A 22,467-nucleotide genomic window follows, 5' to 3' on the forward strand; every position below is an offset into this window, starting at 1 on the left:
CACAGTATTGCAAAAGAGAGTCCACACACAAAATAATTTTGCCACTTGTTTTCTAAACCTTCGCTTTTCACACCATGGCCAGCATTAAAACCTATATTGTCAGTTCTGTATTTTACAGCAAGAGGCCTTATTCACTATGAACATGATTTGATTTGGGAGGTTTTTTTATCAGATCGTCCCCCCCCCCCCCCTCACCCTCTCCACTTGCCTCTTCTATTTGTCATTGTTGCTATGGCATTGTTTCGTTTATTCAGGAAAAACGCGGCTCGCGTAGGATCCGCGTTTTTATGTACTTGAATTCTTTTTTTCTGTGCAGGCCTATAATTTCCCACACTCTTACTTGACCAACCCCTTAATATTTTGAAATGGCTCTTTATGATATTGCTTGCTCGATGACACTCAGCTACACAATGAATTGAAACTGGACTTACATTAAGCTTTCACAGATAAAATTGTATTTTATTGCACTGAAATGCACCAATCACTTTTCAAGCCGGCAAGGATTGATTTTGATATCAGGGTATACATCACATTGGGCGGTGGTTAGTATGTGCTAGCCCACAGTGCCACAGACTTTTATCATTTCCTGTAAAACTGCTGTGCTTTTGATGGAGTATCTCATTATTTGCATTTCTTGTACTCGACATTAAGCCTGCTAGTACTGTGGGAGTGCTTTATTGTCTTAGGCGTTGCCGCTTCCCTTTCATGAAAAAATAAGCGTATTAAAGTTTTAATTGTTAATTCATGCTTACTCAATCAATGCCGATTTATGATACTGCCATGCTTACCTTAGATATTGGGGACGAGACAATATGACTGATCAACCGAGTTTTAGTTTTATGTCGTACATGGAGAAGCCGCATGCCAAGATATCACCAGATATCCGGTGACACGACATTTGCTCTTACGACAATTGCTCCGGGCTTTATTTCGTCTAAGATATAGGACTAGGGTTGAGGTTTCGATATTCCATGTGTAATTCACAGCAAATCAATTGTCGCCAGAGCAAATGTCTGATATCCTGGTGACCTATTACATCGATGTAATTTCTTTAAGTGGCAAATTAATGTTATTCTCTCGCAGGAAATGGAACTTTTGCCACTTGCTTGCTTTGGCCACATTATAAGTTGGAAGAGCCCTCAAGCCATGTCATATCTGTGCGCGTGCTCAGTACAAACATGGGCGGAGTCAAGTTATCGAGATACTATCATGATTATAGGCATTAGAAGATTTCCTCGGTTTAACAAATCGGGGGTGTTGATCGATTCAACGTTTCGATGTAAGTTTACCAAATATCGATTCACAGACAACACTGATGTAGGTAATTTCCCAGCGTATACTATACATGGGGTATTCCTGACCTAAAAAAGTGGATATTGCACGACACGCTTGATTTTCGATGGACGAATTAGTAAACAGGATGCCACGTATGAAAACAAACTTACAAATAGTTATATTACATGTATAAAAGGAATTCTCTCGATAATGTAACATGTTTACTGACTACTGATTGTAACAAAATAAGCTGAAACGGATACAATTTCATATGTATACTTCCATAACGATAAAACAGTGTACGTATTTCAAAACCATGAAAAGGACATCAAGCAGTGATATCTATATAAATATCAGTATGCCTATACGTTCGATCTTTACTTTCATTTGATTTTGCATGGATTGCATGCGCTTCCGATATTCAAATCTAATCATTTAATTAGCAATAATTTGAATATGAAATTTGAATCCTTACATATTAAGTTTAATAAATATTATTGCATCTTGCGGAGGCCCAATTATATCAGTATCTCAAGTTTTGATTGCCTAGAGTTAACATTATCGTTTACATTAGCTTTTTTAAACCATAACACAGAGAGCAACTAATTAGCTTATCTAAAGAGCTGTAGAGTTCAATGCAACTGCTTCTCAACATCTTTTTTGTTGTTTTGTGTGAATTAAAGCTTCTTCATCTTAGCAAGCGTGTGCTTGCTAAGGTTGAAATAAGTATTAAAGTCCGAGATTCTTCACATCAATAACATTGCACGTATACATTACGACATAAATTTGGACTCGACACTTTGAAGAAGAAAAAATGAATCGATATCGATATCTAAGATATCAAAGGTAGCAGTATTATCTTGCTCTTCATGTTGCTTCAAATAGATGAAAATGCTATATGCAGTATTGATAATAATGTGTGCCTATGTTTAATTAAAAACAATACAGACTTAACTTGATAAATCATTAACGTGACTGGAAACTGATTACGGCCAATCGTTAGAAATAATCATCTTTCGCAAAAAAAAAGATTTTTTTTTCGAACGCTATATATTTTCCAAACACTTGATGATGCTTTTGTTGTGCATTTTTGAACTTTTGTACAGCAGTTGATTACTTGGATTATTGATTCAAGATACATTTATTGAATAAATCGAACAACTTTTGCATTATTTTCATTGCAACGAGCAGACAGTATTATACTAGTTCAACAAAACGCGATTGATTGGTATAATGATTGCACAATTCGATATCAATGATAAAAATACAAGTATGATAAAATGTATGACTCTGATAAATCTTTATAAATATAATAAGAATGATGCTAAGACAGACACAGATCGCCAGTCTACAACTATATATACACATTATAAGGAGTGTGACAGTAAAATAATGAAACGATGATATGAATACGGGACTTCCCACACGAGTGCGGGTGGATTGGATATTGTTAAGAGGTGCTGCGCGCGCGGTGTATGGATGAATGCGCGCAGTAGCTGCGCAAGAGTGGTGTACGGTCAATTTTCTGCGCGTGGTGGGATTCGATTGAAATAAGAAAAATTAGCACCACTCTGCATTGGCCGATGATCACGGCCAGATCCCACGTCCCACGCAATCGTGTGAGTAGCCCACTTCCGGGTTTATTCTAATCACTAAGAAGATAATCCAACACACAACGATCACTACAAAGGGAGAGGGTGGCGTCTGGCGCTGTCCGGTCGTTGGTGGCAGCCAACCAGAAATACTTCGCTCGTTGCATGCACTCCAGGTCCCCGTTACAAAGTGTGAGTAACTCGGCTTTGTAAATTTCGTCACATAGTTTTGTTGGGATTTCATAAGATGTACTCTGTGTTGAGAAAATGAAAAATGATGAAAAGTAAGCGAATAATAATCACAGTTGCGCAGTAAAAAAAATCATATAACCTGCGAAATGTTGGTTTCGTCATACCTATCAAACTTGTCAAATCAAGAGAAAACAAATCTTTTAGTTGTGATCATATTCAGGTTAGAATTAAAGTATTACTTTGTATAATATTTAATAGGAGCAGAAATTGGAAATTTAAATTTTATTGTCATCTTATATACTGTTCTATTCTAGCTATCTCACTTTTATCTCTTTTTTACGTGTCTCTTATTTGCGAAATAAAGAATGAAAAGGGACGTTTATATTGACGATAAGTCAATTGACATAAAAGCAAAAAAGCAAAAAAGAAAAACATGGACAGTTTGATAAAAATGAAAGTTGTGCTATTTTTTAAATTATTTTTTTCCAATACTTTGTTGTCAACAGGAAGACAAAGGTATGGTATATAGACAGCGATACGTGACATAACATTAACGCATAGTAGGAAGTTCAAGGGCACGATGGAATTTAAGAAAATAAAAAAAATAAATATATATCGCCAAATTCCCTTAGTGACACTACATATCCAAGAAGATTTTGTCGAAAATTGGTGAGTGAAAACATGCAGCTTCGTCAAGGGGCCCGTTTCATAAAGCAGTAGCTGTTCGTAAGTTACGAACAACTTAACGCACGACTGGCGATCCTTTTTTTGTGGTAAATGATATCCCTATGTAGCTGACTCATGTATAAGAACATGTTCCAGTCGTTTGTAAAGTTGTGCGTAACTTTACGAACAGCTTTATGAAACACCACCCTGGACTCTAGAAAAAACAAATATTTGCAATCTTTGTCAGCTCCAAAACTTAGGACGAAACTGCTGTTCCATTTTAGAATTTTTTAGCAAAGTCCTCACACCTGTTGTCATTAATTTAACTGACATTTTAAATACTGTGTTCTAGAATTCGTTGTACGTGGCGGTGCAAAAACTCGCTGTAGTCACAGATTTAAACAAAAGTATTCGTTAGATGATATAAAACTGTTTAACAGGAAGATATTCCGTGTCTCGTTATTGGCATCAGATTTTACTGCATCTTATTCCAAATTCGGGTCGCAGTCCAATTGTAAGGGGTTACGGTGCCGTAGAGCACATTACCCACCAAGGCACACCAAACAATCATTAAAAAAACTTACGCATGTGTAGCATATTTGATGTCTGTTGCATGGACGACTAAATGCTTGTTTGTAGCCGTCAGCACCCAGTCCCCTAAAGCCTTCAATGACGCTGCAATCATCCACCAGGTAGCTTAGAATGGGGCATACTTTAGCTTCGGCGGCTGATGAAAAAGACAAGGGACAGTTATATCAATGATCTTCTGGAACGGTGAAAGCGATCTTTGTGAGATTTAACACATTTATTTTCAAAGGAGGAGGTATATGCTCACTGTTAAAAAAAGAAGCATCGAAAGATATTATTCTTCAGATGCCATCCAATAAATTTGCAGAAAAATACCCTAACGGGCAGTTAAACAAACTTACTATCGTGCGTTTAAGAGATTCTCTCGGTTCACAAATCTTAATTCTTCAATTCTTCAATTCAATTCTTCAAGCTACATTGACTGCCTCCTTCAATCCTGAAGATTCTTGCAGTATTGTAGTACCGGGGACCGGCAGGTGCAATACCCCGGGTGAACACTCTACTCTTTGACGAATAGTGTATTGGTTTTAACGTGCATATGTTGTGACTCTCCTATACACGGGACCAACATTTGCGTCCTTTCCGATGGACGGAGTGTTTTCCAACTGCATTCACACCCGCACTGAACACAGCGGTGAGACACGCTAACACACAACGCTAGCATCAGTTTTTTTGTTAGACGTCTTCCGGCATGCTGCGGGACTCGAACCCACACACGTTGAGATCTACGATCTTATCGGCTCTAACCGACTGAGCTACGCTGCCTCACAAATCTTAAAGGCATTTCAATAGTGCTTACAGACGTAATACCAAAGAAACCGACTCCAAATCGGCCGATGGTGACATTAAATAACGTAATAACTTTAATCTGCATGGGGACGGGGTGACACGACATTTGCTTCTGCGACAATTGCTCAGGGCTTAATTTTGTATAAGATGTAAGGTTAGGGTTAGGATTAGGGTAGGGTATAGTGTCAAACCCAGGGTTAAAGTTGGTCATTCGATTTAGTGTGTCGAATGTAGAGTGGAGCAAATGTCACGGAAACGGGGACGGTTTCGTTGGTCTATTGCAAAAACACCGGTGTTGATTTGACGCCAGCCCGGTATCTATATCTGTCCACACCAGAGAAGTGTTAAACAACACCAGTTTGGTTTTGGTCTATCACCAGATAATTATGTGTTTATCCAATACTAACTGTGGAGCGTTTTAGCCCAGTGGATTAGTCTTCTGACTTTGAAACAGAGGGTCGTGGGTTCGAATCCCAGCCTTTGCGTAAATTCCTCCAGCAAGAAATGTATCCACATTGTGCTGCACTCAACCCATGTGAGGTGAATGGGTACCCGGCAGGATTAATTCCTTGAATGCATGAGCGCTGAAAGGCAGCTCAAGCTAAAGCCGGGGTAATAACAATAATAATAACAACAGGCCTCGGAATAGAATATTTTTGGATAGATGGCGCTATATAAAAGCCTATTATTATTAATTAGTATTAAAACAGCAACGGTTTGATTCCAATCTGCTGTTGTTTCAGTAGTTCTCTGGTGTGGACATTTAGATTCCGGGCTGGTGGTAAATCAACACCGAAGTTTTGCAGTAGGTCACAAACGTTAGGGTGAGTTTCCACGCACCTCGGAAACAGCTCGTATACTCGGGACAAACATTCGAACTGGAGGGTCCTAAAGATAATCATACTTTATTATGAAAAGATCGTTTAATCGTAAAAGAGTCAGAACTATACCTGGAACTATTTCTTTGATGGCGTTTATGAGGTCTTCATCACTAATCATATCTTCGTCGAACTCCGTGACCGACGATTGTGGAGTATCGTTTTCCTGGTCGATGACGAAACTGCTTGGACCGGCGCCCATTATCTCGTCAATGATCTCGTCAGGTATCGAGCTCGACTCGCCTATGACTGGTTCCTCATTGAAGTACCCATCGGAGCTTTCACTTTCATCGTCATTATCGTTTTCACCCTCCTCATCGCCCTCACCAACGTCCTCCCCTTCGATCTCCTTCATGATTCTTGATGACAGTTTGTCGACCTGGTCTCGGATCTCATCCACCAGATTATCAAGAAGACTGTTGTATTCTCCATCTGGGAAACAAAACAAAACAAAAATATGATATTCGTCTGTCTAAACTACTTTTAATCGACCCCACTATCAGTTGTATAGACGTGCACTTACATAGAACCCTCAAAATTATGTACCCTGAGTGTAGGTCCGCCAATCTACTATCATAGCATGGTTAAGAAGAGAAGATATCAATCGTTGACATGCTTTCATAATTATGTCACCCAATGGTGGAACGACTCCTGAGACACTCAAAACAAAATCAGGATTGTAGCTCTAGATGTCAAGACAGCCTTTGGCTGCATTTGCCATCGCGGTCTCCTGACCAAATTGTCACCATTAGGCAGCAGGCTGTTGTTCTAGATGGCTGCACTTCAACATCCAAGACCCTCTCTGCTGGTGTGTCACTGGGAGATGTACTACGGCCCCTGCTCTTCTTTTTATAACATCGACGACGTGACCTTCCAAGTGGAAAATGGTCTTCACTTCTTTGCTGATGACTCAAAACGGAATATTATTATCAACAAGAAATTATTGTGACAGAATCATCTGCGCCGATAATCTTCAGCGTGACTTGTAGAAAATAATTGAGAAATGGGCAACAGATTTGTGCTTTAACCTTTAACGCAAAAAAGAAGAGATGCTTGAAGCGAAACCAGAACCCCACTCCTCTCTACTTCATGAACGTTGCCCTAAAACCAACGAAGCGTATGGCCCTCCCTCATGTCCCTGGTGTCATCGTCGCCAACACTCTGTCACAGTCTCCTTACGCCAAAAAGGTTGCACAGATGTTATACATCCTTACCCGTCAGGAGATCTCCTTCAATTTATTTAAAGGCAATAGCCCAGGCAATTCAAGGCAATCTATGAAGTTTATAGTACGCCCTTAGTGGAGTGTGCTCGTCCGATTTTGGTAGTAATTTACAGGTGCCAGTGCACTAAACAGAGAAAAACTCTCCGTCTCTTAAACATGGAAGACCCTATCAAAATTAGAATACATCCACTGGATCATCGCAGAAATGTAGCATCTATCTGTACCTTCTTCCGTCATTTTTCCTGAAACAATCCCTTGAGCTGTTTGGAATTCCCTCCCCCATTGGTCCCTAATGTCCAATTGACACGATCACGATTAAAGAGTCACTATCCCAAAGTTGAACATTTCTTTCAATTAATCGCTTCTTACATACCGAGGGTGATTCGGATGTGAAACTCACTTCCTACCAACACATTTAAGAATTGTACTGATTAATATTTAATAAGTTTGATTCAATTCATTTTATTTATTTAATCATGGTTTATAACTTTGGTAAATGTGGGCCATTTTTCATCATATTATGATGACAACCCAAGGCCAAAAGAACGAACTTAAAAGTCGAGATTTTGATGTATTTTTTTAATTACAAAACAATTGGTTCGGGACGTACTTTCTTCTTAAATATTATTTGGGTTTTTGTTTATATCTATTTCCTTTGATACAATTCACCAATCAATATTGAATATTTCAAATACTATTTCACTTTTTTGGGGTTGACTACGACTTTGCGATCCCCATCCACCCTTTCCTGTTTTACTTATTTCTGAATTCCCATCATGGCTTAAGTTTGGTATCAGGAAAATAAAAAAAAGCAGAGCCGAATGCTGGTGGTAAGAAAAGGGCCTTTGCTTCAATAAAATATAAAAACTCAATAATGAATATAACTAATATCTAAAATATAAAATATTACATTGTTAAAGGTTTAGCTTCATAACAGTAGCACTACTATGCCACTCACTGGAAAATGATATCGAACTATCAGGTGAGTCTGTTCTATAATTAGCGATTGTTATTTTGGTCGTTCCTTGTAGTTTAAAAAAAGGCGTCAACTCCCGTGTGTCATAATTTGTTTGCATTCTTTATCTTATTTTCTGTGAAAACGTCTTATTGATAGATACATATCATTTAAAGGAATATACATACATCTACGTCATTATTGCGTATCAATTGTTAATCGTGTCTGCGTACGTTTTCCTTCGACAGTTACACAACCATATACCGAATAAAATCTTCCTAGCCGCAGAGGCGTCGACTTAAGGGGGATGATCGCCCCCATGAATATATTGGTAGGAAATCATATCGATATGCCCCCTCCCACCACCCAGAATTTCGCAACTTGAAAAAAGGAAATAATCTGATGATTAAATGAAAATGTATTGGTTTTTTCAAGCATTGCAAGGAATGTTCAAACCATTTAACTTAGCATAAAATACGATTAACTTCAGTTGGTGCGCTGAGCGTAATGATTTTGGACATACTTCAAACCTAATCCCATCCGAAACACGGATCGAGGCCCTTGCAATATAAACTTCAAAGGAAAAGCAATGAAAACATTTACACACCTTCGGTATCAGCCATTGACTCTTCTTCCTCAGAATCCCCTACTTCCACAATGGACTCTTCCATTGACAAGTCTTCGTCAGAATCTTCTGTTCCGACCATGGATTCTACCAGTTTCCTTCTGAGTGTGTCCTGTACTATTCTATAAATGACGTCTTTTAATGTTTCCTCTTTCTCTTCTTCTGTTAATGGTCCTGTAAAAATAAAAGACATACGTTTCATAATTTCAGCCATTGCGTGCTTCAAAGAGCCAATGGCATATTAAGTAAATAATGTGCGTAAATAAGCGTAAGCAGGAGAGGAATATTTTAGGCAAAATATGTTATTATAGGCATATAAATCTAGGACGGCATCAAAATGATCAAAAAGTAAACAACGAGGAAATGAAAAGAAAAATAGAAGAATGTTCAGGAACGCGCAACTTTGTAATATTATTTTCTTTTTTTACTTATTAAAAAAAAAACAGCACTCGTCTTTTGATATTACCCTCCCCCAACCCCCCTTTAAAGAAAACTGCCCAGGATCAATGTATTGCAAATATCAGTCTGATACCGTATTTACACTGACCACAAATACCGCTACAGTACCAGGTGTGTGTTTCATAAAGCTGTTCGTAAGTTAAGAGCGACTTTAAGAACGACTGGTGATCCTTTCTTGTGGTAAATGATATATTCATGGGCGATGGTTAAGGACGTAAGATAGGATCACCAGTCGTTCTTAAAGTCGCTCTTAACTTACGAACAGCTTTATGAAACGGCCCCAAGGACTGTTCAGAGACTGTAGCGGTGTTGCCCTTCTCGGACCCGCAACAAACTAACCCGGGACAACCTCGCCTCGCTATATAACTCCGCAATAGCAGCGGGACAGCCCCACGACTGCCTCGGAGTTCATTCAGTGTGAAGACAACACCGCTACAGAACCGGGATAAACCACTTGTGATATGTTTACTATAATTGTAATGTGGGGGCGTCGTGGTCTAGTGGTTATGACTATCGTCTTTCAATCTGAAGGACGTGGGTTCGATTCCCCGCCCTCAATACAAGTATTTCAGGTGTATCAGAGTCGGTTCGCTCACGGGGTCACAATCCTACACGTGTTTTGTTACGGAGGTCATAAACATCACCTGCTGCAGTGTGAATGGATACATGAAATTTATATTTCTACTGTGAATGTATTTATAGCGGTGCCGCCGTCCCGCGACAGCACCGGTATAAATTTGAAAAAATAAGTTTGAAGACGGTATGAGTGAAATGGGTTGGTGCAACCCCTTTAACCCTTTTTTCTCGATATCAAACCAGCACCAAATGTATCATAGAACGAATACATTAATCATCAAGAAGGAATTGGCAAGGGATCTGTCAGCATGCCAACCACTTTGATTTTGATTAAGTCATCAGGTCAATATATATGGAGATAAATGACTTGTTATACTGATCAGGGGCCCGTAACACAAAACTTATCAATGATCGTAGAACATTTTTCTACGATTGATTCCATTGATTACAATGTATGATCAATCGTAAAAATCAAGCATACGATCAATTGATAACCTTTGTGTTACGGGCCCCTGGTGAGCATTTGGTGAACAGTTGTGCCGGTTGATTTTTTTTTTGTTACCGACAAATTTTCTTTCAGATAATCAGATGGAAGGATCGTAGAGCAATAGTCAGAGAGAATTGACTATTTTGTTTCATGAAAATCCCCCTCGGTTGTTTGGCTTCAGAATCCAAGAAAAACCCTGTTTTCCTCGCCTGGATAAAGGGATCAGGGTTTTATTGATAATTTCTTCCAAATAATAAGGATGTAGGTGGGTTAATACTTTGGGTTCATTTTCCTTAGAATTCGATGAAAAGAAATAAGCAGAATTACGACTGACCTGCTTCGCTGAACTCAGATTCGTCATTATCTTGAAGGAGGCTAGTGAGGTCTGACGTATCATCAAAGTCAGGCAGTGATTCGCTGCTTTCTGCGCTATCGTCTTCTGCGTAACCTTCATTAAGGATTCTTTCCGCTTCGTCCAACGCTTCAAGCCCCGCCTCGCTTACGAAGAAGTCGTCGGCTTGGACTTCGTCGTCCGAGTTCTGGGATTCCAAGTCAGGGGTTTCCTCAGCGTTCGACGACTCGCTGAACAGCGGCAAGTCGAGCTCCTGTGGTGGGTAGACTCCCGCCTCCCCTCCAGATGAACCTGTCGCTGAATTACTGGATTCGAAGATGTTGGCTACATCCAGATATTAAAACAGTACAAAAATGAAAGATCATTGAATTGAGGTGACCTTTATTTTCACAATGAATCAATTTGGATTGAACGCAGAATAACGTTTTTATTTTTTTTTTTAACAAAAATTCATTGTAATTTATGAGATCATGAACAAAGAATACTAGTGTGATAACATTCTCAGTGTCTCTCACTCACTGACAAACTAAAAAAAAAAAAAAAAAATTATCATATTTGAATGTTATTTTTTTCTAACTCTTTTCGCTCGCTCTCACGCTTGAAAAATGGGCACTTTTAAGTTTATTAAATGATTCAACCTCCTTTTAATGCAAGTGACAACGAATGAAACCATTTAGGTGTTTATCTTCAATTTTTTTTACTACTGAAGAGAATAATAAAGGAATAGATCAATAAAGATTAAATGAAATAAAAGAATTACAATTTTATCACTTATTTATTTCATTCCTTTAATTCTAATTCACTTACTACTTAAAGGATTTTTATTTACTTATTCTCATACGCTATTATTATTAAAAGGATAAGTATCTATATGACTTGTTTGTGTAACTGTTATGTTGCTATCTTTTTTGTGAAAAAATATATATAGAAACCTCAAATTTCAACTTCAAACTTCAATGAGCCGACAGCAGATAAGGTTATATTTACCAGGCAACAAATTGTATTCACTTGATTTCTTAAAGCAGGCCCAACTAAGTATCATCATCATTCATGTAACATCGGCATGTTTTTTTTTAAACTCTTTTTTTGGGGGGGGGGTCTAGTATTAAGGAGTTTACTTCAGAAATAATAGAAATAAACTAGTATATTCGAGCGTTGGAAAATGGAAATGAAATACCAAATTAATTGACCACGGGTAATCTCACATTTACACGGTGGGTGTGGGCGAAGATCATACGAATACGCAACAGATAGCTCCACGGGGGGGGGGGTCAAATTTCCCGCCCTCCTGAATCATTTACTTCATTTTTACATAGATTATAGCCGGATGTTAATGCTTACTTACAGTATCCAGCGTAATATTGTCTTCTTTTGCGAAGTTTGAATTAATTAACTGGATGCAATCGTTTGCACGAGCAATAACCTCGTTTGATGGTGAAGAAGTGAATAATCAGAAAGGGGAAAACGGTCGATAAGTTCAGTTTAGGAAAATAATTAGCACACCACAATAGATGCATATTAAAATAATAGTAAACGCTGATAACAAGTACTACCTAATGTACATATTGTCCAATTAAACCAGTACATCAATATATTTTCATCGGGAAATACTTGCTAATGATATACAGTGCGAAGAGATTATAGTTTCAACGTGTAATGCCATTATAATGAGGATGTTGATGAGATGAGAGTTCAATTTAGAAGTCAATTGAGCGTTTAAATAATTGATTAGTTAAGTTCTCAATTATAAAGGATTGTAGGCCTGTCAATGCAAATCCGATTATGAATTAGATTTGGAAAAGGGGTTCCGCGGACATCAGTTGATGCATTGACATTTTTTTCTTCCTATTTAATTTTTAATTACCATTGAAACGGTAATTCTAATGAAAATCAAATGATAATGATATTCCATTAGAGTAAAAAACGAAAAATTAATTGTGGTGAAAATAAATGAAGAATTTACGTCATCGATATGCTAATTCATTATAAAGAAAAAGTGTGTTTGTCATGTTCGTGATTCTGTAGTCAATGACAGCACGCAGCGATATTAGATGAAATAGGAGGTTATCTTCACTTCTAACAAGGAACACTGATTAGCAATATTCACACTTTGTCATATCCCTCCTAATATGAAGATGTTCTGTCCTCTTTGGCAGGTGCAACGGCGCCTTCCATGATGTCCCTAACTATTTTTTAAGTTAAACTCTTTAATAACTGAACGTTCACGTGAGGAAAATAAAGTGACCACAGCTTTAGGTCATTGTTTCATCCCCAACCCCATCACCTGACGCCGGCCCTGAATGGGTGTGCCGTGTCATTGTTTCACAGCAATCCCACCAAGAAATTAGTTTTTCGTAGGTACGCTCCTGTTGTTTCCTAACAGCATAACGCCTAAGGAAAAAAAATCAATGTCTTACATGACATCAACGTTATGCGATATGACTTTCTCACTCGATAACATTGTTTTTCTTGCCAGATGACGTAAAAGATACGAAACTTCAGGATTTTTTGTTTCTAATTATCCTGACACAATTTTTAGTACGGACATATATGTTGCACAAAAATGGTTATGCGATTTGTTAATGATGATTATGTGTCAGTTCTCATCGATTTAAAAACTGTCCCGTAACTTCCCTTTAAAGGTATAATCATTTTTTTCTCCTTAAATAAATGTGTCGCTTTTTTTTTTTTTTTTTTTTTTTTCATTTTTCTTTTTTAGATTCCTTTGAAAATATTTACTGATTAAAGTGATTGGTTAACATTGGTTGACTTTTAAAAAATCTGAGCTAGAAGGTCACACTTGTCACCTGTGTCTGTGATATATTACAAAAATGAAGCCCAGAAAAAATTGCGTTCGAAAATAATTATTTAGTGCTTCAAAAATTGAAATATAAAGTGACCTAAAACACCATCTTAAATTCATCCCATACACTTATGTGTACTATTTAGGCGTCTATAAGACGCCTATTTGCAAAATCGGGGTTTGCCTTGTAGTTTTAGCTTTTCATTCTCAATAATGGTTGTTTTCAGGGTTTATTAGTTCTAATACATACACTTGTACACATGTTTCATCTTGGTTTGAGAATTTTTTTAATCGGCTGCTCACAAAGTTAAACAATACCTTTAAGGATGAGTTTCATTTGTATTTTTCGGGCACGTATACTATAAACAAAGATGCCGGCAGAATGTATGGACCCTAAAGTATCATGTGAGTGATAACCACATCGTTGTTATTCTGTCATGACGATCATTTGATGATATATTTTCTCTGTTCTTACATCCCCCTCAGGTCTTCGAGCGAAAACTCCCAACTGTAACTCCCAACAATGCGTCATTATGTACGAGCATATTATAATTGGGGCCACATGCCTCATTGTATATTATGTATACTATGCTACTATTATCCGCTTTGCTGGGCTTTGTCGAATTAAATGATTTTATTAGGATCCTCACGATTGATATTTTTTTAAAAGGACACCAAACCATACCTAGATCGTCAAGACCTTCAATTTCCTCTGCCTGCTCCTCCATGAGCCTCGCTATGTTGTCTTCCTCGTCCTGTTGTAATATTTTCTCTGCCATGACGTCTCCGAGAATTTTATTGAAAAGTTCCGTCTGTCGTTCCGTTTCGTATTTCCTGTACTCGTCTAAGATTGCCTCGGCAAATGCCACCTCATTGGTCTCCAGATCTTCAGGTCGCGGTTCGTACAGGTCCTCGAGATCGATTTCGGCTATGTTCCTGTCGTCATCGTCGTCCCATTTCTGGTACGGGAAGCCATTGCCGATATCATCCGGGAGGGGGATTTCGTTGCCGAACCTCGGGTACGGGTCGAAATCGTCGGCCCCATCGAAACCGACGTTCAACCCTGGAAGAGTTCCGCTAGGCTCCCTGGTTTTGGCGCGTTCGTATTGCTCTAGGAATTCCAAGGCATGCAGCAAGTCTGAGTCGGATTCAAGTGCAGAAGGGGGTTCATTGGGACCTCTGTACTGTCTAGGAGGAGGGAATCTGTGGCTTCTAAAAGCTTCGGCTGGACAGGGTGAGAGCGCGAAGGTAGCAAGGAGGATTGGTAGGAAGAAAAGACAGTTCAGGTTGCGCATCATTTCCATGTTTGTCAAAGATTACTAGCGTGATCTGCATGGACAAAATAAAGAAAAATAGGACATGAAAAACTTCATAGAATTCTTATAAAACGAGAATGTGATTTCTGTATGAGCGAAGCCATCAAGACGCGCTTGATGATAGCCGGACGAGTGCGTTAACGCCACCAAGGGTACTGATTGGAGCAAACGGGAAAAGCATTAGACCTTTGATTATAAAACATAGTTGTGATGATTGTGTTGAAACACCATGATGGGGCGTGGTGGTAGTGGTGGTGGCGATGATGATGATGATGGTGATGAAGATGATGACCATGATCATGATGATGATACTTGTGCAGAGATTGGGATGGTGTTGGTGATGACGAATATGTTGATGATAATGATGATTATGATGTTGAGGATAATGACGACGACGATGGTGGTGATGACACAAATAGATAAATTCCATCTTTACAAAACACTTGCATTATGTATATTATAATCATTATCGAATAGTTTGCTCTTTATCATCCTTAAATCGAGTATAATGTATAAGCAGATTCAAATCCATGACAAGTTTATATATTTCCTTTATTACACGTAATAACACACTGTTAAAAAAAATGATTTTACAGAAAAAAGAAGATTTAGCAGAAAGCAATAACAGAATCATTCTGTAAATTCATAAAACATGAATTTTTCTGCAGTTTAACAGAACAGGTCTGTTTAAAAAGGAGAAAAGGGTGTTTTATTAAGTAATTTTGTAAGGTTTCATACACCAAATACCAATTTCCTGTAAGATTACAGTTGTTCTCGAGACTCTGCTGCAGGAACTTCTTTTATTTTAAGGATAAATTTTCTAACAGTGCAGACCTAAGAATATGAACAGAAGAGCCCGCATTTCATACGTCATGTACAGTACGTCTGTCTCATGTACCTCAACCAAGTTTTCAACGATGTTTTCAAGAAATATTCGCATAATCTAGTAGAATATGTTGTTTGCAAAAACATATAGATTCCTGCAGTAAATAGTCCTCAGAATCTACGAGCATGTTTTTACATGTGTTCCCAAGAACAGTGACCTATATAAAGAAGCCATAATATACATAAAAGTATTAATGATCATATTGAAATTGCTTTCTTTATCAGTTAATACGATCGGGTAGTAAAACTAAGTATGGAAGACAAAGAAAATGCCGCTTTTATCCTCGGTCATGAGAAACACATTTGCCTATAAAGTATAGGACAGGGAGAGGTGAGACGGAAAGAGAAAGGGGAAAGAAGGGGGAGAGCGCGCACGAAAGAATGAGTAACCGTTGAAATGAGGGGCAAAGTGTTGAAATTCCTATTAAATATTTATATGAAAATTATTATGCATTTGTAGTAGTAATTTCAAAGAATAGCGGGGGACAATTTCAAATATCCCATCTCATGTTCACTATTCAAGATTCCTTCATAATGAACAGATAATCAACAAACTAATTATAGCTGCAATAATTTAAGGTAAATGTTTGATTTGAACAAACATTCATAATTCTCTCTTAGCAACATGATGTACATGTGATATTTAGGAGGTGGCGGTTACATCGCCATGCGTTCACTTCCACAACAGATTTGAGTATCATGCAACTACAACTATATGTTTTGTGTTCTAAAATAACCTGTATATAGTCGCTGCATGTGTACATCGTGTTAAGCACGAACTCTTTTGAGAAACCACCATCGTAAAAGGGACATAAATTAAGGGGGTTGGTTTTCTTAAATCTACAAGCAAGCGCAATAAAGTAAAATCATGAGAAAAAAATTATTATCAACCTTTGTTAGTCTGTTCTTCATTTGACACGGAATAATATAACCATGATAACACAGAACAGAAATTAATATGCAACCTATTCTAAATGCATCCATTCATATATATTTTACACCAATTATATCATATACCAATACAACAATTATTCACGGTTTTACTCACCCGTTTAGAATTGATTACAAGTACTAAAATTATACATCCGATATGAAAATTATATTTTGATCATTTACAGATATTCCCATCGCTACATTATTAAAACGAAAACATCCGTGGCGTGCACTTACTTGTTGTCTAAAATACAAAACACCATGTCACTTTAAACAGCCTTCTGGAACCAATGAATAAAAGATAATGAGTAAACTATGTCTTGTGCGATTACTATCATTTAACGCAACACAAAGGCATGTCATCGACCGATGAACTAGATGATTCACTGTGTTATTCTTGAAACGGACGCGCTCATTGGTTTACGAATGTGGTCACGTGACTTGCGCCGCTAGTGGGTATCAGATATACATCTACCATTCGATAAAAATGTAAGTTGAGAGAGAGAGAGGGAGATGGGGAGTACGGTATGCATACGTTTTCATGTAAGAATAGGGTGTGAGGGTGTGTGTGGGTGTGTATGTGTTTGAAAGATATTCCAGAGCCACCGCTCTTCCTCTTAAATATTCTTTTCCCAGCGCTTATGATTTATTTTTGGCAAAGTACTTCCACAAGTGGTTGGGACCGGTGACCACTTTTGTGCCATGTATACATCGATGTTGCTGACCCTTTTAATTCATGCTTCTCCTATTCGGGGAATCAATAAAGTAACAATAAGTCTTCCTTTTCAATGATATCCCTTATTCGCAATTACTTTCAACAGGGCTTAAGAACGGTTATCCTTACTAGGCCAAGAACGCAGCAACCCCACAAAGATTCCATTTGCATTTTGAATATGTGCAACAGTACTTATTGCAATGCTATCATGTATTTTTATTTCATCAAGTATCTCGAAGAAAAGTGCCCTTCATTGCAGAGATTTTACATAAATATTATTAAGTTTAAGATGAAAGAAATTGAGACCGCGTCTTGAAGTAGTATTTTATGCCTTCTGGTAATTCACTCCTTTCTAAATAAGGTCAACATGTGTTCAAGGACCATTCGGATATTTTTTAGATTATCCCTGCAGCCCTGATTTCAAGAGAAGAAAAGAAATTTAACTCGACCTTATTTACACAAACAAGATCTATGTTTCTGTTAGAATAGCGTGTTATCTAAAACGCTACCCGAAAGTGTCATCACGATGAGTAGAAATGATGCATTCAAGTTCCCATTGTCTCTTTGTCAACATCTCGTCCTTATCCTTCTTTTTCTTGTTTTTGGCTTTCTTCATTTTTTTTCTTAATTCATTTTCTTTCCTTTCTATCACTTTGTTTTTTCTTCTTTCTTTCTTTCTTTCTTTATTTTTCTTTTTTCCAATTCGTCCCTCTATATTTATATCGCGCACTCTCTTCTACTTCCGCGCGCTTTCTCTCTCTCTATCCAATCTTTTTTTTTTATCTGAATCTTTTTTTTTTTATCTGCACCTTTGTCTAGCTAGCTTGATATTCCATTTCTGCCTTTTTAAACAAAATCAGTTCTGTCTTTCCGTTCAGTTTTCACAAGCTCAGTTCTATCTTTCTTCCTCTTCCTTCTTTTTCCTCTTTGTCTTTTATTTATCTCTATTCTTTCCTACGCATTTTTTCCATCTCTTTCTCTCTGTCACACATACCCTCTCTTATAAAACTCTCTCTCCTCCACCCTTTCTCTCTCTCACTCACTCTCTCTCTCACGCTTAATTCTTCCTCTTCTTTTATCCAATAATTTCTCTTCTTCCTTGAGTCTCTTCTCTTCCTTTCAACAGTCATTCTCCACCATTCTACGTTACCACTAAGCATCACGTAGGTCGCGTCGAATGCAAATTACTACATGCAATAATGCTTGGGATATTCATTCTGTATAATACATACTGATCTCCCACCAATCAATTATTGATTAGTCTTGTGTACAGTATCGTGGCTGAATAACCAGCAGCAATCACGCAACAACCCAATGCACATTATAGGCTATTTCGCTGGTTGGGGTTAGACCATGATGATGAGCTCAAATACGCATTCTGAATTGCTTTTTTAAAGGTGTATAGGATTGTTCAGAATTGTCAACTATGATTTCAAAAAATGTAAATATGGAGGACAGAAAAACGAGGACAATTGTCCTGTCTTTCTTCCCTACGATGAGCATGACTATGCCTAATTCGTGAATTACCAATTGCCGCTAGATCATGATCTACGTGAGATATGAACTCACCTATAAGGTTGTCAATAGCATTCTATCCCAGGTTGATAGTGTATCCAAAATGCACACTTTGATAGGTCAGAAAAGTCTCACCAAATTTGCATTGATGGATTCAATAATTCAAGTTATAATTGGTTACAGCTCTTTCTGCAACCAGACCCCGATCTACGTGAGATATGAACTCAGTCCTATGGTGGTCAATTACATTATATACATAGGTGAAAGTATATTCGTAATATACGCTCTGATAGGTCAGAAAAGAATCACGTGGAGTGTGTATATTTCGTTATATTGTACAGGTTGAAGCAAAGCGGTGATTTAACTCATACATATTCAATAGGACAAATGAAAGGAGAAAGAAGAGAAGTTCACGAAGATGATGATTTGAAAAAGAAAAATGATGTATGATGGTGATGATGATGATAATGATGATGATAATAATAATGATGATGATGATGATGATGATGATGATTTCGATGATTAAAAAAGGGAAAGGGTGCAGCAGCATGAATGTGGGATATGGAAGAAGACAAAGGAAGGGAGAATTATGAAGATTTAATAAGGTGTATAACGCACACCGCCTCTCGCTCTATTTATCTTACACCTCTTGATCTTATTTTATCCATAACTCTCATTGGCTAGTCTATGTGGTTGTGAACGTATGTGTACTGACGACGGCTTTGTGTAACTATGCCTTCAGATAAAATGAATGCACGTGATAAATTCACTCAAATGAGAGATCGATAGCGAATTGGTATCGATCAGTAATTAGGTGATCACGCAACGTCGTTTTGAACTCGCTGAATCTCGTTCCCAAAACAACTATCATTAATATGTATAGCTTCCAATTCTGTCACTGAGGGTTGATAAGACTTGCATGACACAAAATGGCTAAATTAATGACGCACTTAATAACATTTTCAATGTGTGAAAATGCAGTGACGTTTTTGCAATAATTGCCCTCTAGATTGACAATCTATATTCAGAATGAGTTTATAAATACAAATTCACACTTAAAAAAAAAGAAAATCATATCTAACATCAATCATACCCGTTTCCATCTTCTCCCCCTCCCCCCCCCCCCTCTCTCTCTCTCTCTCTCTCTCTCTCCATCTCTCCCTCTCCCTTTCTCGGTCTGTCTTTTCTGTCTATCTAATTTTCTCTTTTTCTTTCTCCTTTTTTCTCTTATTCTCTCACTCTCTAACATTATCTACATATCTTCCTCTTTTAACTCCTTTGTTCCTCATTTTATGTTCACCGTTTTAATCTAATATTGTGCCCAAAATGACGTTTTTAATCGAAACTCTGTGAAATTCATTTGAAGAAAATAACATTAATTTTTTTTTTCTTGTATCTTAGCGCAACGATCTCTATCCCCATCTCCCCCTCTCTCACTATTTATTTTTCCTTCTCTCATTTTGTAGTCTCTTATTATCTTTCCCTAGATCCTTGTTAATCTTTCTATCAGTTTTTATTTGAATTCTAGCTTCCTCTCCTTTTATCTATACTGTATTTATATAGATTTATACCAATCTTCTGTTAATATTTTAAGTCCATCTTTACTCTGGTACACCTCTCTCACACACACACTTATTTATTTTTCATCTTTATCTGTAACTGATAAACACATTAATGACTACGATATTTTAAATGACGAACAATCAATCTCATTCTATCTTAAATCTGGAACATTCTGCCTTAAATACTGCTCAGTTTGTGGCCAATGAGCTGTACAAGAAATAGTCCCCAGCCTCGGAATTATCAGTTCTACTTCGAGGGTGCGACATTCGCTCCGGAGATAGAATACAATTTAAAAAGGAGGTCAGATTCAGAGCAATCCTTGAATGTAGAAAAAAGTAATGAAGAAAATGTCTATTTAGGTAATTAATAACGGTAAAAGTAAGAAATTAAGTTGAGGCTCAAACATCTTAAAGTGGGTGTATTTAAATGGATTTCTAAAAAAAAAGCAGATAGGAAACTCAAAATAAATGATAGTCGTCAATTTGCGTAATGAAAGCATTCGAAAATCGATTTATTGAAAAGCACTCCTCTTCAAAAATAAATTCACGCATTTAAATGGTGTTTGAGCCGATTTTTAGGGGTTTCTCTATTTTTTTCCAAATTATCTGATTACCGGTATATTATAAAATCCATCCCCAAATGCTAGAAATAGAAGCTTCGTCATTCATAGGTACTTTCAGCATAATCGTTGGGAATTCAGAGGTTTAAAATATCTATGGCGTTATTACAAAACGCCGCTTAAAATACCTGCAAGTAAGTTATATCCTTCCATTATACAGTGCGTATAAAAAAAACGGGACAGATATGAAAAATCTATAAAATTTTTGTTTCAAATTATGATGTCTATATTTTGGTGTTAATGGGTGCTCTGAGGTTTTATCTTTCAAATACCATTGAAAAAATTTAGTTTCGTTCCTGCTTGAGCGAACGCGGAATGTTTTTGTCTGGGGTTAAAAGGGAAGCTTGCGCCAAAATGGCATAAAACGATAAATATGATGATCGGACTTCTTGCTAATCAACAGACTTCCTCTTTACCTTTTCATTATCTTTGCCATAATTTTCGAATTATGCGGTCAAAATTAATTTTCGAATCTGTTTATTTGCTTGAATTGTTCTGTTGCTGTTCTTTTTTAAATGTTCCCTTTTAGCTTTAAACATTCCTTCTTTAAGCAAAAACATAAATTTTTCAACCGAAGTATGGGAGAGCGTGTATTTTTTTTCTCAAATCCTTTCATGTTGTGTTATTAAGGATGTGGTGCCTTTGAACAGTGGCATACAGATGGGCGGGGGCTCGGGGGTGCTCCCCTCCCCCAATGAAAAAAAGTGGAAAGGAAATAAAAGGAAAGGTAGAAAGTGAAATATGATTATTTTCTGAATATTATGTCAAAATCTATCATAAAATTTTTCTATAAAAAAGGTGAAAATCTTTGCCTGATCGCTTCACTCGCTCATAACTTTTTAATACATTTTATCCGATCTGACATATCAAGCTCTTTCAAAATTGACTCGATACACCATTGCCATTGAAAGACATGAATCTTTTCCTGTTTGTCCTGTCAAGCACATAATTAAACTTGGTCAATGAACCAATAACCCCTTGAAAATAGGATTCATGTTTTTTAAAGGTACAATAACATAATTATTTTAACATAATAAAAGGATTTGAATTACATGTATTACAAGTTCTCCCAATTAATAATGCACTCTTCTTGCTTGGGTTGACAAAAAGTCTTCTTTTTTACTTATGAAGGAAAATTAGAAGGTAAAAGAATCTAAATGAAAAAATAAAATAATTCAAGTAAATAAATAAATTTGTAAATGAAATTTGACAGCATAATTCGACAATCATGGCAAAGATAATGAAAAGGTTAAGAGGAAGTCTGCTGATTAGCAATAAGTCTGATCATCAAATTTCTCATTTCTGCTTTTTTGGCGCAAGCCCCTTAACAAAAACGTCCCGTGCTCGCTCAATCATGAACAAAATTTATCTTTTTAAAATATCATTTCAAAGATAAGATTTCAGAGCATCTATTGACATCAAAATATAGATATCATAATTTGAAACATTTTTTTAAAGATT

General features: G+C 37.1%; 1 protein-coding gene across 2 annotated transcripts; it reads right to left on the reverse strand.

Annotated features, from left to right (window-relative positions):
- Window positions 1–438: 438 nt before the first annotated feature.
- Window positions 439–16,984, reverse strand: LOC129279602 (uncharacterized). Of its 2 annotated transcripts, none has more exons than XM_054915703.2 (7): window positions 16,832–16,984; window positions 14,146–14,789; window positions 10,640–10,981; window positions 8,766–8,957; window positions 6,053–6,412; window positions 4,310–4,452; window positions 439–3,121 (listed from the first exon to the last, which is right to left on the reverse strand). In XM_054915703.2, exons 2-7 carry the CDS (start codon window positions 14,762–14,764, stop codon window positions 2,921–2,923), a joined length of 1,857 nt encoding a protein of 618 aa, XP_054771678.2. In that variant the 5' UTR covers window positions 14,765–14,789; window positions 16,832–16,984; the 3' UTR covers window positions 439–2,920. The 2 variants fall into 2 exon arrangements, with proteins under 2 accessions (XP_054771678.2, XP_063966961.1); XM_064110891.1 differs by having other exon boundaries at window positions 16,710–16,916.
- Window positions 16,985–22,467: the final 5,483 nt, after the last annotated feature.

This window comes from Lytechinus pictus, chromosome 16 (genome assembly GCF_037042905.1).
Source record: "Lytechinus pictus isolate F3 Inbred chromosome 16, Lp3.0, whole genome shotgun sequence".
Classification (NCBI taxonomy): Eukaryota; Metazoa; Echinodermata; class Echinoidea; order Temnopleuroida; family Toxopneustidae; genus Lytechinus; species Lytechinus pictus.